The sequence below is a fragment of the Cyanistes caeruleus genome, chromosome 5, assembly GCF_971803275.1.
Source record: "Cyanistes caeruleus chromosome 5, bCyaCae1.hap1.1, whole genome shotgun sequence".
Taxonomy (NCBI): Eukaryota; Metazoa; Chordata; class Aves; order Passeriformes; family Paridae; genus Cyanistes; species Cyanistes caeruleus.
This window is the reverse complement of record NC_141705.1, coordinates 21927864-21943991: the sequence shown is the minus strand read 5'-3', so window position 1 is coordinate 21943991 and position 16128 is coordinate 21927864. Positions and strand designations below refer to the sequence as shown.

Sequence of the window (16128 nt, the reverse complement as noted above, 5' to 3'; positions counted from 1 at the left end):
AACAATGAGCTTTCAGTGGGTAGAAGCAAGACAATTCTTATTCTGAAAAGATACTGCTTGCTTTTGCTGTCGATATTTTTTGTATAGTTCTTGAATAGCCCTATTGTCCTTCTGTGCACTCAAAGTGAGTGAATTCATCTTTCAAAGTGGAGTATTTCTTTCTTCCCTGTACCAATTCCCACTTCTGTTTCTGAAGTAGAGAAGACTGCTCTCCTGAAAGCATATAATTCTGAGCACTGAAAATTAGATTCCAGTGTACCTGTCACTCACAAAGCCAGGTTTATCCAAGTGTTGTGCAGTTACCTTAAGGAGTTTGTTTGGACCATTATGGAAATAACTTCACTCTAATATACCAATGAAATTGCTTAATTTGCCACCATATTCTGTTCTGAAAAGTAAATTCTAATTTCTTAACATTTCTGACATTCCTCATACTGAAATTCAGTATTGTAAGTTCTCATGCCCTTGCTGAATGTAAAACATAATGAGTTATTCTTTCTTTAGTGGGATTGTTCAGACACTGGGCACGTGTGCAAATTTTGAAAGGTTGGTGCTGCACCTAAAGGTAAAGACTTTCAAATTAATGCACTTTGTTTCTAGAGTGCTTTCTTGGTTCTGTGTTGTTGAATGTAGGACAACGAAGTGTGGTGTCTGTTTTCACAGACATTAATGTGTGTGTGATCTTCGTGTGGCACATTGCTTCTGTGCAGCTTGCTCCATTTTTCTACAAGGAAAGAAGATGCAACCAGCTGTTGGAAGGCATAAGAAAGAAACTGAAAGGAATATAGAATAAATATTTTTAAGAAGGAACATTACGGAATAAGTAGGTGAATGAATTTTAGTTAGCGTTTCTTTTATGTAATGAAATTTTCAGTTGTCAGGCAAAAAATGGAAAATTCTCAGTTTGCAGGTGGCACTATACATATACAAAAGGACTTCCTTTTTTCACAATCACTATTTGGGAAATTTATGAAGTAAGATCCTGCAGAGACCTCAAAGCGCGTCGTTGTTGTTGGGCTTTTTAATTCTTTGAGGATTTATCTGTCAGTGGTTAGTGAGTATGATTTTTTTTGCTGCATCTGTTTGTTTAGGGACTTTTAAGTGCTTAGATTGCTGGAAGCTTATTTGGGAAGATGATCATGTAGCTTTTCTTATTTGCATTATTTTTATGGCTGTCACCAGTATCAAGTGCCTAAAGGGAAGCTACTCTACAGGGGAACTTTTGATCTGGCTTAATAACGCAGTTATTATTTTTGTCATCTTTGTTAATAATTTACCTTCAGTGAACTTTAATCTGGACCTAAAAGTATATTGAACACCTTTTAACCATGGCTTCTGGTGGTTTTTCAGCTGTTATTTAATAAACAAAGAATACATTGCACTGTGCAGGTTCAAGGATGGGCTTGTTACCTCTCCTTTGAAAATCAGGATTTCTTAAGTCCAACTCTTTTAATTAATTTGAAATATTTGAATCAACAAATGAAACTTGCATTCAATTTACATCTCTGAAGCATAAGCCATTTAATTCTAGAAAGTTAATGGTTTTGGGTTGTTTTGGTTATATTTTTTTTTTTCACTGATAGAAATTAAAGTTTTGTGGTTTTCTATCCTCAGTCTTTTTTTTTTTTTTTTTACTATTTCATGCTCTTCTTTTTCTCACTGGTGATGTGAAGTTGAGAATACTTCTCTGCTACAGAGGATGCTGTCAAGTTCACACTCAAAAAGAGATTATTCTGCCCACTCTTTTCCCATAGAGGGTGAATTAGGGACTGTGTAGGCTTAATAGAACTCTCTTCTCTCTTCTGAGGCAGGTGTGTCAGTATGAAACCCCTTGATTTATAGGAAAATGGAATGGGGGCTGAAGATGAGGAGAGAAATAAAAATGTCTAGGTTACAGGATAAGAGGGTAGAAGAAAATTAGAAATATTTAAAATTTTTATATTATTTTTTAATATTTTTTAAAATAAATGATATGAGGAGTGGCTAAGCCAGGTTAGTTATTGAAAAGCATCTACTTTTTATAAAGGTTTGTGTTTGAAATCCACACTTAGTTTCCTGCTGTTACTGTCAAAGGTAATGGAATGTAAAAAAACCCAAAAAATTCTTAATAAGAAGTCTGGCAAGGAAACATTAGCTAACTTATCTCACAGTATATTTAATTAGTGGGAATTCTGTCATTCTAAAAACCTTACAATGGACATATTTCTGCTTTTTGGGGCATTATTCTCCTCAGTGCCTTGGGTAATACAATAGATACTTCTGCTTCTGCATAGACACGCACATATATGCGTGTCAGATTTAGCCTCAGCAATCCTGGCTGAAATGTATTTTTATTTGCTCATACCTGCAACAGGGAAATAAAATGAAAAGATTGTTGTGGAGTATTTTCTCCATGTAGGCTTTAGTGCTCAGAAATTTGTGAGTCTTACAAAGAGAAACTTGTCAGGGATGCAGGTTGAAATATGTATTAAGTAGGAAAACAATTCCCTCTTCAGAGGCAGGCAACTCTGAAGCTTTTACCCTTCAGTGCTTTTATTTTTATCAGTCTGTGCCAACTACTTGTTAAATGAGAGGTAACAGTGAACATGCAAATGGTAAGTTATGTGAATTCAGCTTTTTGCTCAGCTTTATTTACTGTTTTTAAGAAGAATGCTGATATTTCCAGGAATTAAACCTGTGGAAGTGACTGCCTTGAGATGAACATATAAATTAATTTAAAGAAGCAAATGCTGATGGTATTCCAAACAGATAAGAAACAACATATGAATTCATCTGTTTTTCCAAAATCCATACATTTGAGAGGCCCTCACAGGAGCTCAGTGTGAGCTCACATTTTATTTCCCAATTCTGTCAATACAAAATTTATTTTTATTTTTAGTTCATTTTTCCTTGCAGTAGAAAAAAAAAAAAACCCACCAAACAATTTTGCTTGTTTTAAGGCAAAAATACTTTCTTATAACTGAGTCATAATTGACCTTCAGTGTATTTTAGCTGTTTTGTAGGATCTTTTTCAAGAACATAGTTCATGTCCTTGACACTTAATTCATGTACTACATCAGAAAGTTTAAGGAAGAATTTAGTACATATTTAGCTAGTTAAAAAACACTCAGTTTTAAAGCAAGAAAAACTACTGTCAGTGAGAAGGATTTAGATGTATAAAGTTTATTTAGACACTAAAGCATGATTTATGCTAAATCCTTCCATAATTTTGCATTCACATTTTAATGCTATTGTTTAAAGTTTCTTTTTTTGTTCTTTCCTTTATTTATAGTTTGAGCATGCATTTTTTTTGCCTATCAACAATCAATTAAGGTCATTCTGGCAGCTGGAAACTTAGTGGTTGGACAAAATTTAGTGGAGGTTTGTTTGTCCATTAATAAATTAGAAGTGGCAAAGATGTCTATTACTGATCTTGTTTTTCTTGGGCCATGATGAAATAATTCTTCTTTACATGTTTTATTCTGGAATGATAACCTCCTAAACTTGTATTATCTTTTTTCCTAGGACTTCAAGACAGGATTTGGTATCACTTTAATTCCTATGAATGTGGCAAATGTAAAACAATTGGATCGGGCTGCAAAGCAATCTTTTGAAATAATTACTCCTTATAAAAGCTTTAGGTAAGAACTTTATTATTTACTTTACAAAATAAGCAATTAACTAAGGCACTAAAGGCACTGGTTTCATACTGCAGTGGTGTACCTACTTTGGATGAAAAGATAATGTTTTTCTTAGGGATGTTCAGCAGCTTTTAGAAAAATGGGAGGATTTTCTTTGATTTATTTAGTTGTGTGCTTCATCTATTAGCTCCTGACTAGCCATATTATGCCCACCGGTCTATACTTTTATGTAGCCTTCTTTGTTTGTTCTGTGCAAGGGCAAAAGGGAAAAAAAGAGAAATTAATTCCTCCACTTTCACAAATTGATTTCATCCTGAAGAATAATAAACTTCAATAGTAAAATAATGCTGCATCCATTTAGTATTATGCATTTTATTTCAAAGAAGCTTTCATGTGCTATCCCTTGTAGAAATCCTTGGTTGAAAGCAGTTCAAAGTTTCACTTAGGCTAATTGCTGAGATTTGTAATGATTTTTTAAGAAAATGAAAGTACATGCTAATAAAAGCCTTTTGTTAAGTGTTGTAGTGTTTCTTAAATGAAATGTTGCAATGGAGGAGAAAAAGAAGTTTCTTTGTTCTTCTGGGCTTATTAAATCTTAGCAAATAATTTAATTCTCAGTCACCTAGCAGGTAAATTAGTCTTGGTCAGCAATTTGAATCTGTTGCTAGTTGGTAGATTGCTAGTTCTTTGATTTTTTTTAAGATGTGACCATGTTGATGTTTCTTTTAAAAACATAAATTTAAATGAAAAGCAAATATTTGTTTTTAGTGCTCAGGAATTTTTTTTAATTCTCAGTCTTTAATTCTCGTTTAATTTTCCATGTTTCCTTATGTCATTCTATGCTTTTTGTTAAAGTTCAGTCTTTAAGTTTGGTAATTGCTAACATAAAAGGATTGAGATTAACTCAGGGATGTTACATGAATGTTACAAAAGCTATGTAGCTTATGCTAGTAGTGGTTTTGTTGAAAACAATGGTAAAACAGAGGGAGTTTCATTGACTGAAAATACAAAATAATACATTCCATCTTAGGATTTATAGCTGTGTGGAGGAAGATTTTTGACTGTGATTTCGGGTGTAAATGTAATAAATAAGGAGACTACAGACCATGTTTAATTGGGCTTTAAAATAAAGATCAATAACACAGAAAAGTCAATTTTTTCAGCTTTACAGCAGAGTCAGAAAGAGAGAAACAAGACTGGATTGAAGCACTCCAGCAATCAATAGCAGAAACTCTATCTGATTATGAAGTAGCAGAGAAGATTTGGTTCAATGAGTCCAACAGGAGCTGCGCTGACTGTAAAGCTCCTAGTCCTGACTGGGCATCCATCAATCTCTGTGTTGTCATTTGTAAGAAGTGTGCAGGTAGAGTAATTAATGACAAGCTATGTGGGTTCTACAAAATGTCATATTTGCATATCTATGTCTGTCCTTGAATTGGAACTTTTTTAAATTTTTTTTTTTTTTTTTAAGTATTATCCTTGTGGAAGTTTTGAGAAACAAAATGTGTGCATATCTGTTTTTTAATAACAAGGACATCCTTATTCTGAAGCACTTCCATACATAAATGACGTGTCTGGTGTGATTGAGTTCTCTCAGGTGAATCATCCTTCACAATTAGTGCAAATTAAGACACAATAACACTTCATGTGGAAGGAATGGCTTTTGGAAGGCTAGATGCCAAAGAATAACGATTTTTACTGTGTAAATTTTGGGTGTTAATTTTGTTATATCTGCACATACTTTACTGCCAGTGGGGATAGCTTTTTAAGATAATATTCAAAATACAGTTCTGGCATGTTTTATATTGAAATATGTGCTTAAGCAGTAGATTCAAGGAAATAATTTATAATTCTAGGCTTTTTTTTAAACCAGATTCTCCCAGAAACAGTCTACATGAGACAGCCTACTTTGTTTATCAATTACTACCAAATGAAACAAACATTTTTTTTTAAAAAAAAGAGGTGCATTTTTGGTGCTTATTTAATATTCAAATGTCAAACCCAACCTTTTTTAAAAATTGCGAGTAGAATAAATCTGACTTCATCACATTTTTTTGTTATCTCAGAAGAGAAATCCAGTTTAAGTGCCTTAGTTAAGTAATGCTCTTGGATTTTCAGGACAACACAGATCTTTAGGACCCAGAGATTCAAAGGTCAGGAGTCTAAAAATGGATGCCAGCATTTGGAGCAATGAACTTATTGAGGTATGTTGTGATATTCTCTTTTTTCCATCTTGAAACCTACTGTATGAAAAGGAGTTTTTACTGTTTTATTCACAAGAAAACTGAACGTATAACAGCTAAACAATATGGTGCTGTTACAGTAAAATTGATGTTTCTGTGCATCAGGTACTTCTTTGTAATTCCAAATATTCATTTGTTTTGCTAACAAAATGTACAATTTCTCTTAGTATTTCTCCAAGTATCTAATATTCTGGGAGAAAAAGAGATGCAGTGCTTTTGGAGAGTGCTCATGATGAAGAAAGGGGAAAAGAGAGGAAACTTGTCACTACCAGCTTAGCTGCTTGGGATGTTAAAAAAATGTGGTCCTACTAGAGAGGGTTGGAGCCGTACATGCTACTCTTCTCTGAACTTTAACTAATATTTTCTAATATGTAAGGAAGTGTTACAGCTGATTAGCCCTGTAAAGCTTAACTGCTATTGATGGTAAATGATAACTGCAGGCTTTATTATTCATTTATAGATGACCATAGACAGTGACTTGAGAGAGGCTTCTGTTTTCTGCAGGAAATTTTTTCTTTAATAACTTTCTTTTTCAACATTTAGCGGCTGAAAAGTGTTTAGAGGCTGGTTTCATGTCCTTCATACTATTTTGCTAATTTATTCCCTGAATCTCATTTAGCTGTTTATTGTCATTGGAAATAAGAGGGCAAACAGCTTTTGGGCTGGAAATCTTCCTCCAGATGAAGAATTGCATATTGATGACCCAGCAGAGAAAAGGATTGCATTCATTACACAAAAATACAAAGAGGGAAAATTCAGGAAAACACCTTTTCACTACAAAACCAAGGAGCAGTTGAATAAGGTAGTATAGTATGTTTAAGTCTATACTATGTGTTGGATTATATTGTATCTATGTGAAATTTCTTCTTAAACTTGTGAGAAATTAATTCAGCACCCTGAGTGACATTCTCACACAGCTGAATAAGGGTTATTTAGGGGCCTTTGCCGAAGTCATTGCAGTAAACTACTTAATTTATTGCTTTTCCAGGTAATTTGTTTGAAGAAGGTTATTGTAGTTCTTCCTATGTCTTCTTTAGCCATCAAAATATGGATCTTTATTTTAATTCAGCTGTAGTCTAGGCATGCAAATTTCCACTTTACTTCTTTAGATTACTTCTTTATTTTTTTTATATCCTACATGTCTGACATCTAACATTCAAATACGGTAGATGATTCATTGTTATCAATTGTGAAAATAGCTCATACACAGTTACATAGTTGCTTGTAGCTTATTGGAAATGAAAAAACTAAAATTAATGATGGAAATGTGTGTTCTCTTCTTTTACAAAAATAAATTATTTAGAGTTGTAAAATACAGAATATTAATTATCAATGTCTCCGTAAATTTTTATGTCCATTTGACTAAATGCTAAGATGTGATGGTTTGAGTCATGATTTTTCAGGGATAATGAATACAGAACAGTTTTAATGCATTTTGCAGTTTTAATGCATTCAATTACATGAGTCAAATTGTCTCAAAGGATATGCAGAGATTGTGAAGTTTGTTTTTTGTGGGGAAGGATATATATGTCAAATAATAATTTTAATACTGGGAAAAGTTATCAAATTCCCTGCAGAGACATGAAATTACCATGTAATAAGGCATTCATTGCCAAGTAATTCTAGAACTTTTACTGAACTGTCTTTGTTATCTTGTGCCTCCTGGATGCTTACATGTTTATTAGAACAGCTAAGTTTTATAGGAGTAGTGTTTCTTTTTTGAGTGACTTTTGCTTTAATAATTTAAGAAAAACTCAATCATTAAATAAATAAATAAATATGAAATCACAGAAATTTTAATGGAATAGGTTGGTGTAATTGTGTAGCTATTTTTGGTTTTAAGGTTTTGGACCAATCTTATAAAAGAAAAAAAAAAGTTTATCATGTTTTTCTTTGTGTATACAAAAAAAAAAAAGGAGAGTCATGTTTTTGGATGTGGTGAGATGTTTAAATTTCAGGGAAAATGAACAGGTATCAAGATACTTAATTTACTCTTAATAAAAAGAGTAAAAACATCTTAATATGTATTAATAATCCTAATATATCTTAATAATGCATATTAATAAAAAGAATAGTTTCCCATATTGACTGACTGTGGTTTTTAAAAAAACTACCTAGCAATTTCAGTATGTGCCCTAGGAACAGAGTTCAAGAATCCAGTCTCATCTCTTTGGTTGAACTTCTGAGGTCTGAAATAGTAAGAGTTTTTCTTTATTAGTTTGATGTAAATAAACAGCAAGTTTCCCCTTCAGTTGTATTCGTTCATGTTATCCTTCCCAAGTGAAATTTGTGAAAGCGACATTTTGCTGGGTTTGGATTGATATTTTGGGATATTTTTGTTGTTGAATTTTCATAGATTCTGACCATACTTCATGATTTCTGATACTTACCAATGCTTATGATCTAGCTATATTAGAGGTGAAAGGATTTGCATCTACATTGCACGTGTTTGTTGCCAGTAACCTTCTAATTTAAACAGACTTCTTGTTTCCCCTCTCTATGACAAGGCCCTGTGTGCTGCTGTGGTCAGACAAGACGTGTTAGAAACTCTGATGTTACTCTTCAGTGGGGCTGATGCGATGTGTGCCACTGGAGACCCACTTTACAGCACCCCTTACTTATTAGCCAAGAAAGCTGGACAAAGACTGCAGATGGAATTCCTGTACCATAATAAGTTCTCAGGTATGATGCATTTCTTTCTGTTGATCTAATTTTGTATTGTGGAAAAGAGAAGGAAATAATTCAGAAGCAAAATTGTCTTTGCTTTGAAAAATAGTGGTATAGCAAAGGGGCAATTGTGGTGGCATTAACTGTATTTTATCAGTGCACAGTTTCAATTGTGTGCAGATTTGCAGATTTGCTATTTTACTCAGACATCATATTTAGGACTTAGAAAACTCCCAGACAACACAGTGATAAGTCATAGATCTCATACCCTTAGTTATAGCAAAGAAAAACCACATTATCTTCTCTGCTAATACTGTCAGTCTTTTACCAGAAAAAAAATGGGTACATAAATTTAACATCTGTCTAAAGAATTGTTGTTTGTTTGGTTTTTTTGAAGATTATTTAAATTGATGTATACTTCTATTGCACACAGACCCAGTGGTTTTTTCACAAACTCTCCTCCCAGAATAAAACTCACCTCTTGAACCTGCAATATGACCTATCCCAGAAACCTCTCTTTCCCATCACAGCTTCTGCTGCAGCTTGGAGCAAATGATAAACTTTGGCTTGGAAGTCAACAGTTCTGTTTGCTGTGTGTGGCTGCCATGAGGCTCTTGAAAACAGAAAGCAGCTCTTAACCGTAAATATATTGAGGTGCATGGGTGTGACTGAGCTTTTTTTTTAAAGGTGCTGGACAGCATCTGAAACTGTCAGGGGCTGAAAGTTCACATATAGACCTACACACAAAAAAGCCCTAAAAAACTATGTGGATGTTGTCCTGGACCACCTTTCCATTGGCTTGTGTCACTTGGCAAAGTAACACTGTATAGGCTAAACAAAAAAAGGTTTAGTGGGAAACACAGGAATGAATTAAGGCTTCCAAGGGCAAACACAGTGCTTTAACTTCTGCCTGAGTATTGTTCAGGCCAGTGCCATGCACTGGATCATAGGATGTTGAGCTCAGTCAGCTGACATGTAGCTAGGGTGGTTGTTTTTGCTACCTCTGGTCTCAAGTGGTCCTAAGGTTACAGAGAGAGAAGTTTCTTTGTATTGGGCCTGTCTTTTCTACTTTTGGCCCTCAAGCCAAGGCAGCACCATCATGTTCTTATCTTTAGGGAAAGGGAGATCAGTGCATGTGGATGATGATTGCCGGAGTCACTGTCTGTCTGCTGCCAGGGTTGCTGGTAAACTCTACATAGGCCCTCAAAAAGAGCAATCTCCTTCTGTTGAAGTATGTTACACAGAGGATGAAAAGGAAGTTTGGTACATCAGAAAACAGGGTTTTATATTACCTTGGCAACCAGTGGTAGAAAATGGCAACATTGTAAGAAGTGTGAAAAAAATTTTTAAATCATTATGTTTTCTAATTATAAAAATAAAACCAGTAGGTTTTATCAGTGTTGTAGTAAGGATACTGCGAAGCAACTCCGTATTTACAGACAAGCATTTAGAAAGATGTGGAAAAATGGCTTCAACTGATATAACTGATGATCTGTATGTTATTTACTGCTTTGTCTTTGAATAGATTTCCCAAACTATGATCCTTGTTTTGAAAGTGACTTCTCAGAAGATACTTCGCATTCCACCTTTCTTTGTGAATTCTTGTACAAAGTTTCTTCTAATGCAGCTAAGCTTCCTACAGAGAAGAAATTAAAAGAAGGTATTTAGCTTTTAATTTATGTATTTGAACAACACATGAATATGTATGGATGAATTTTATTCTTTTTAACTTCTTGCATTACTTTTTTTGAGATAAAACGTCTTTGATATGACATGTTCTCTTTTGATTCAGTAGACCTCTTTCAGATAAAAAAATACTGTTTGTCTTGATTTCTTCATTCAATAGTTGGCAGAGGAAGAAGACTGAACTTCTGAAAAATTGTACAGTTAACACAGTAATTGATAAATAAAAAACAAAGAGAAACACTTCTTTTTTTAATTATATTTAAATTAATACCAAAAATTATTTTTCATCTAAAATGATTTTATTACAGAAATAATTTATAAGTAGCATGGACTTTTTAGTAGGATATTTCTCAAGCTCACAAATTTACAAAATCTTGCAAGTAGAAATGATCTTCTACAGCAACTCTTTGGCAACTTGAGCTTTGTGGGTTGATAATGCATGTATATCACATGTATACATGGTCTCCTGTGCATATCTGTTTTCTGTTTTTCTTTTTTTTTTTTGTTTTCTGAGAGAGAGATCTGTTATCAGATAATTTTTCCCTTTTTCTTCCCATTAGTCTTCCTATATTTGTATTACTATATTTTTCTCCCATCTAAACAGATAACATGGATTTTTAAAATCTGTAGTGATTTATTATTGAATTTATTATTCCTAAAATCCTTACATGGGATCCTGCACTGGTATATACATATTTTTATATGATTATGTCCATATTCTCATGGCATACGCCTTTAAGATCCTTAGTGGACATTAAAAGCATGCTGAAGCATAGAACTCCTGTTTAAATTTACTTTTGAGGAATCTGGATGTGGCTCCAAATCCTTAAAAGCACGGGGTGATATCTGAGCTAGTGCCTGATGAAATTAATGCTAGGCATTTCCCAGCAACTTTGCAGTTCTTTACAAAGATGCCTGTTTAGACAAGAGGACTGCTGCTGGACAGGACTTTGTCTGGGATTGCTCTGAAATTGCACTGAGCTTCTTTGGGAAACAATTTAATAACTGCAAACCTCGTTACTGCTTGCTCCAAGTTCAGGCCTGATCTTGCGTGCTGTGGGTATCTGCATATATTCATAAAGAAAATTATAAAAATCTCCAGAAGTCAGTGCTTAGCCAAGTGGAGAGCAGATACAAGGCAATCTCTTCTGACATAATGGCATATTGGAAGTGCAGTATTTTTATAAATACTTATATAGACTGAAGATTCAGCTGAAAGTGCTCACAGAATGGCTTCTGTTGTCCTTTTTGGGGGAGATGCACTGTGACTGAGCATTGTTAGTTGGATATCTTTAAATTTATGAAGAAAGCCCCCAGTCGAGAACATTTGACTGTCTTTGGTGGACAGAAATGAAGCTGCTTAGCAAGTTCTTAGTCTGCTGCACTTATTACATGAGGGAAAACACATGGAAATGAGCCAGTTTTCTCTCAGCTCAGGTTTTGTTCTCTGAAATTGTGATTGTGTCTTGAAGATGGTAGATGTTCTACTGTTTGCTTGTTGGGGGGGTGGGTGTTTGTTTGCTTTGCTGTTGTAGTGATGTTGAATTACCCCTGAGTTTGTCAGGACTGATATTTCTGGGATGGGCTCGATACATGGGAGGACAGGTTTTCTTGACCATTTGCAGTTCAAGAAGACAAGTGGAACAAGGGAGGGAAGTTTAATGACATCCTTTCAAAAACAACAAAAAGCCTGCAACTTTGAATGAGAAACTACTCTCGCATTAAGCCTCTAATCTATCTCTGCCATGTTTAAGAAGCAGTATGACAGAAGTACTTTGTGCTATTCAAAACATAAAATATGTAATCTTTCTTTTTGTCTTCTTTTACTACATCCAGAACTGTTACTAAATCTCACTAACATGAAGTAGTCCTCGTATTGCAAATTACTGTGAATAAGTGGAAATACTATTTTTCCTTCTTACTGTCTTCAGGAAGTAATTTGAGGGTTAGTGTACTAAGATGTGAGAGAAAATTTCAGTTCCCTCCTTCACCTGCAGATATTCAAAAAAGGTCATGTTACCTGAAAAATCTGACCTAACTGTCTAGTTCTAGAGAAGAGAGCTGTTGAAGCAGTTCTGACTTGGCTCTAATGGTAAAAGGACACTGAAGAAATCGTTCAGTGCTGTGAATTAACCAAGGTTTTATACAAACCAGGTGGAACACTTGGAAATGCAGCCTCGTTTTTCATTATGTGTGTCTCAGTACAGGAGAGAGCCAACTTGGTGTGTATTTCTCATTATAGTGGCATCAGTGTATTCAGCAGAGATGCATAAATTTTGAGAGTTGTTGTTAATTAACAGCTGTTGATATCAGTGGGAAGAGAGCTCAAATGCTGGTGGTATTCTGATGCAGTGGGTCAAAAAGTAAAGCTTAGTTTTAGGGGTGCAAGTTAGATTTTTGCTTTTTTTCCTAGTGTAAAAGGTTTTATGGAGCCCTTTAAAAAGCCTTGATATTAAAAAATAGTCCTTGAGATTTTAATAGTTTAATGAATACTGAAGTAGTGAGCTGTTTTGTGGAATAGGTTTAGGAAGATGGGAGAGGGAAAGCTGGGGGATAAAAAACCCGGAGCATTCAAAACCTTAAAATTTTGAGCTGAACTCCCATCAACTTGTACATTTATCTTATGTTTATTTTAGTATTTAACATGTGTATTTGGACAGAATCTAGGTAGTACTAGATAGAAAATAGCTTGATAAAAATAAATTATTAATAAATATTTATAATTATATAATATATTTATAATTATATAAACCATATAGAAAACAACAGGAAAAGTAATAGATGACAGATAACATAGTTAATATTTGCAAATTATAACTGTTTATTTGTTTGATTTTTGTGGATTTTTTTTTACCAGACTGTTTTACTAAATTCTCAGAAGTACTTTTCCAGCTGTATAGGAATTTTATGATTGTAGGAAATAAAAATATGTAAATATTTTTCTTTTAGGACCTACTGCTCTGTGGAATGGAAACAGATTTTGTTCTAAGAACTAGACATAAGCTAGAAAGAATTCATGACTATTTTCAGTAGCAAATAGACATTACTTTGCTACGTTGTGTTGTATTCATATTTCAGGTCTTAAGAGGGAATAAAAATTTATTTGTAATTAAATATACCAAAAAAATCTTTGAAGTTGCTCTGCAGAATTTTTTCTCTATCTTGTATTTACTTAAAAAAAACAAAAAAAAATTAAGAAAATCTGACCTTTTATAATTTCTTTAATCACAGATTGCAACAAAAGATGGTGCACTTTGGAAAGTGGCTTTCTGAGCTACTATGAAAATGATAAAACTACCACTCCTAATGGTATGATTGACATCAGTGAAGTTATCTGCCTCGTAGTACACAAGTCAGACTTCTTTTTAAATAGAGGGTAAGCTCCTGAATGCGTATTTCAGTAAACAAACTGTTCATTTTTCCTTGAATTTTGAGTAGGCAACTTACAAAAAAAACTGGTTTTATTTGACTTCAAGAAATAAGTGCTATGTGATATTTAGGGATATTTTTTTTATAGTTATAGAATGAAAATATTAGGGTAATTTAAAAGGGCAGTTTAAATTAGATACATCTGTTTCTTATTAAATCTGTAATGCATATGCTCAGTGCTTGAAAGGTTATATGATGATAAATTGAATCGTTAATACTCATCTTTTTTTCTGGGACTGACCTCTGCCTCAAGCCAAAATTCTTGATTTGCTTCTTCCTTCCAGTGCAGCAGCCTAGAGCTCTGCACAATGCTTTGGGATTTGGTCACAGAGGTATTGGTCTTTGAAATCCATTCTTTGTTCTGTAGCTGAGGACAACACTGGAACTGTTGAACATTTTTAGTTGGAGGAAACCAGCTTTTATTTTTTTCTTGTGGAGTCTTGTTTTTTCTTTTAGAACTCTCTCATATCCCATTTGTACATGGAAAAAATCACAGGGAGAGTGACCTAAATATTATTACAGTGATACTCAATTTCTTTAGTGCAACATTTTTTATTTAAAATCTACTTTGTATTTGTCTAACAGACTCCATAACACTTTATTTTTTTAACATGTGTGCATGCACCTAAAATAAAAATAATTTTCTATAGTATAATACTGTAATGTTTTTAGTTACAAAACAAAATTTTCTGTAAAGAAAGTGTAGTCTGTTTAGTAAGCTTCTGAAAAACAAAAAAAGGAATAGAGGGCTTAGACTACTACAGGGGAGAAAAATCCTGAAACATGGTGATGTCTCAATATGCTATCAAATACAGAGAAGTGACCCCTCACTATTCTGTAGTAGCTCTGTGATACCCAGAAAAAAGAAAAAAATCACGTTTTCCTTCTGTCTTCAAATCTAACCTATTGCTTGCTGCATTTCTGACTGGTTCCATTTTATGGTAATACCTACATTTAAAAACATGTTGGCTGAACATGTTCTCTCTTTGGAAATAACTAACCTCCTGTTGTGCTTTACCTGTGACTGAGGAGTTTTATGAGAAATTTCATTTAGATTTGATATTTCATGTAGTGGAACAACTGGTCCTTAAAAATGCCTATTCTGTTAGTCAAAACTAAAAGTTTATATAATTTTCAAAGTGGTTACTGAAAATTATATAAATGACTCGTGCTCAGTTCTTCACATTTAGAGCAATCTCAGTCTTCAGCATCAAATGGAAAAAGCATAAAAGCATACTCATCGATTTGGCATCTAACAAGAGGTCACAGACAAAAACATATAAATTTGTGAACCATAATTTTTAAGTTAAAGACTGACCAATCCCTAACTTCAGCATGATGCTTACTTTCCAAATTCCACATCAATTTAAACTGGTTTGCTTTTTCTTCTTTTGCTGTCCTTATTTGTCTCCATTAAAAATTGAATAAACAGGGTTAATCTGCTTAAATTGTGGTATAATTTTTAAAAGGAAAAAAAACAACCCATGAATGTCTTTTAAGAAAACTTTTAAAAGCTTCTTGAGCTACAGAAACTTCAAAGTATTCCTACTCATCTTGGTGATGGCAGGTGATACACACTGACCACACTTTTCACCCAAGCAGATTCAGGCTGTCTGACAGGAAAAGCCTCTTCAGTTAGAGGGCAGGTGGAGGGCAGGAACAGGTTGGTGACAAGAATAGTACTGTCCATCCTTGACTGTTTTCAAGGCCCCTCATTGTGCTAACCTCTCTTTGAGCAGGAGATTAGACCAAATGACATCTAAAAGTCCCTTTGAAGCAATATTTCAACTTGTTTGCAGCTTCCCGTTCAGCTAGTCGTTCTGCTTATATTAAACATACAAAAATATATTTTGAATGCGTCACAAATGTATATGTGATCAAATAACATGAGCTTGCAAAAGCGAAAAATTCCCTATGCATTTTTAATGACTATATGTAAATATTTTTATGCATTTTGGAATTATGAACGGAACTATTACATCGAAGCCTTTAAACAAATTTGATCCTGTTGTATTGTAAAGTGCTTTATTATTAGCTGGGCTGTACTTGTAATAATGGAGGAGAAATGCAGATGGATTCCATTCCGTATATATGAAAGAATGAAACAATAGTGAAATAAAACCCTGGTGTGTCTACTCTTTTGAAGACTAAATACAGCTGTGTTTCTTCTCTTGCTTGCTTTAGGGACATCTTTACATTTGAAATACACTTAATGTCAGAACGTGTTTTTCTATTTGGAGCTGAAACTGCATATTCACAAAGAAAATGGACTTCAGCAATAGCTAAGGTAATACTGATAGTTATCTTTTTCAGTTAGGCCAGGAGCCCTTGCACAAATAATAAAGTGCCATTGTTAGCTGAAAACCTTTGAGAAGTCATTATTGATGCATACCGATCTCTCCTGCATGCAAAGGTTTCTTGTGCAGCAGGAAGAAATAACTTCTGTGATTTAATGTTTGAAACAAGATAATAAAATAAAATGT

At 33.9% G+C, this 16128-nt stretch overlaps 1 protein-coding gene across 10 annotated transcripts in view; it reads left to right on the top strand.

The window, feature by feature from the left end:
* The window catches only part of ARAP2 (ArfGAP with RhoGAP domain, ankyrin repeat and PH domain 2), a 117469-nt gene that overhangs the window by 53382 nt on the left and 47959 nt on the right, over positions 1-16128 (top strand). For all 10 annotated transcript variants that reach the window (XR_015286547.1, XR_015286546.1, XR_015286548.1 and 7 more), the window contains 8 exons: positions 3505-3620; positions 4784-4983; positions 5739-5824; positions 6483-6665; positions 8371-8545; positions 10056-10190; positions 13448-13592; positions 15830-15932. Coding sequence is in view for 6 of the 10 variants with exons in the window: in XM_023925393.2 (XP_023781161.2) it covers positions 3505-3620; positions 4784-4983; positions 5739-5824; positions 6483-6665; positions 8371-8545; positions 10056-10190; positions 13448-13592; positions 15830-15932 (1143 nt within the window). In the remaining 4 variants the exon portion in view is untranslated. The remainder of the gene's footprint in view (positions 1-3504; positions 3621-4783; positions 4984-5738; positions 5825-6482; positions 6666-8370; positions 8546-10055; positions 10191-13447; positions 13593-15829; positions 15933-16128) is intronic.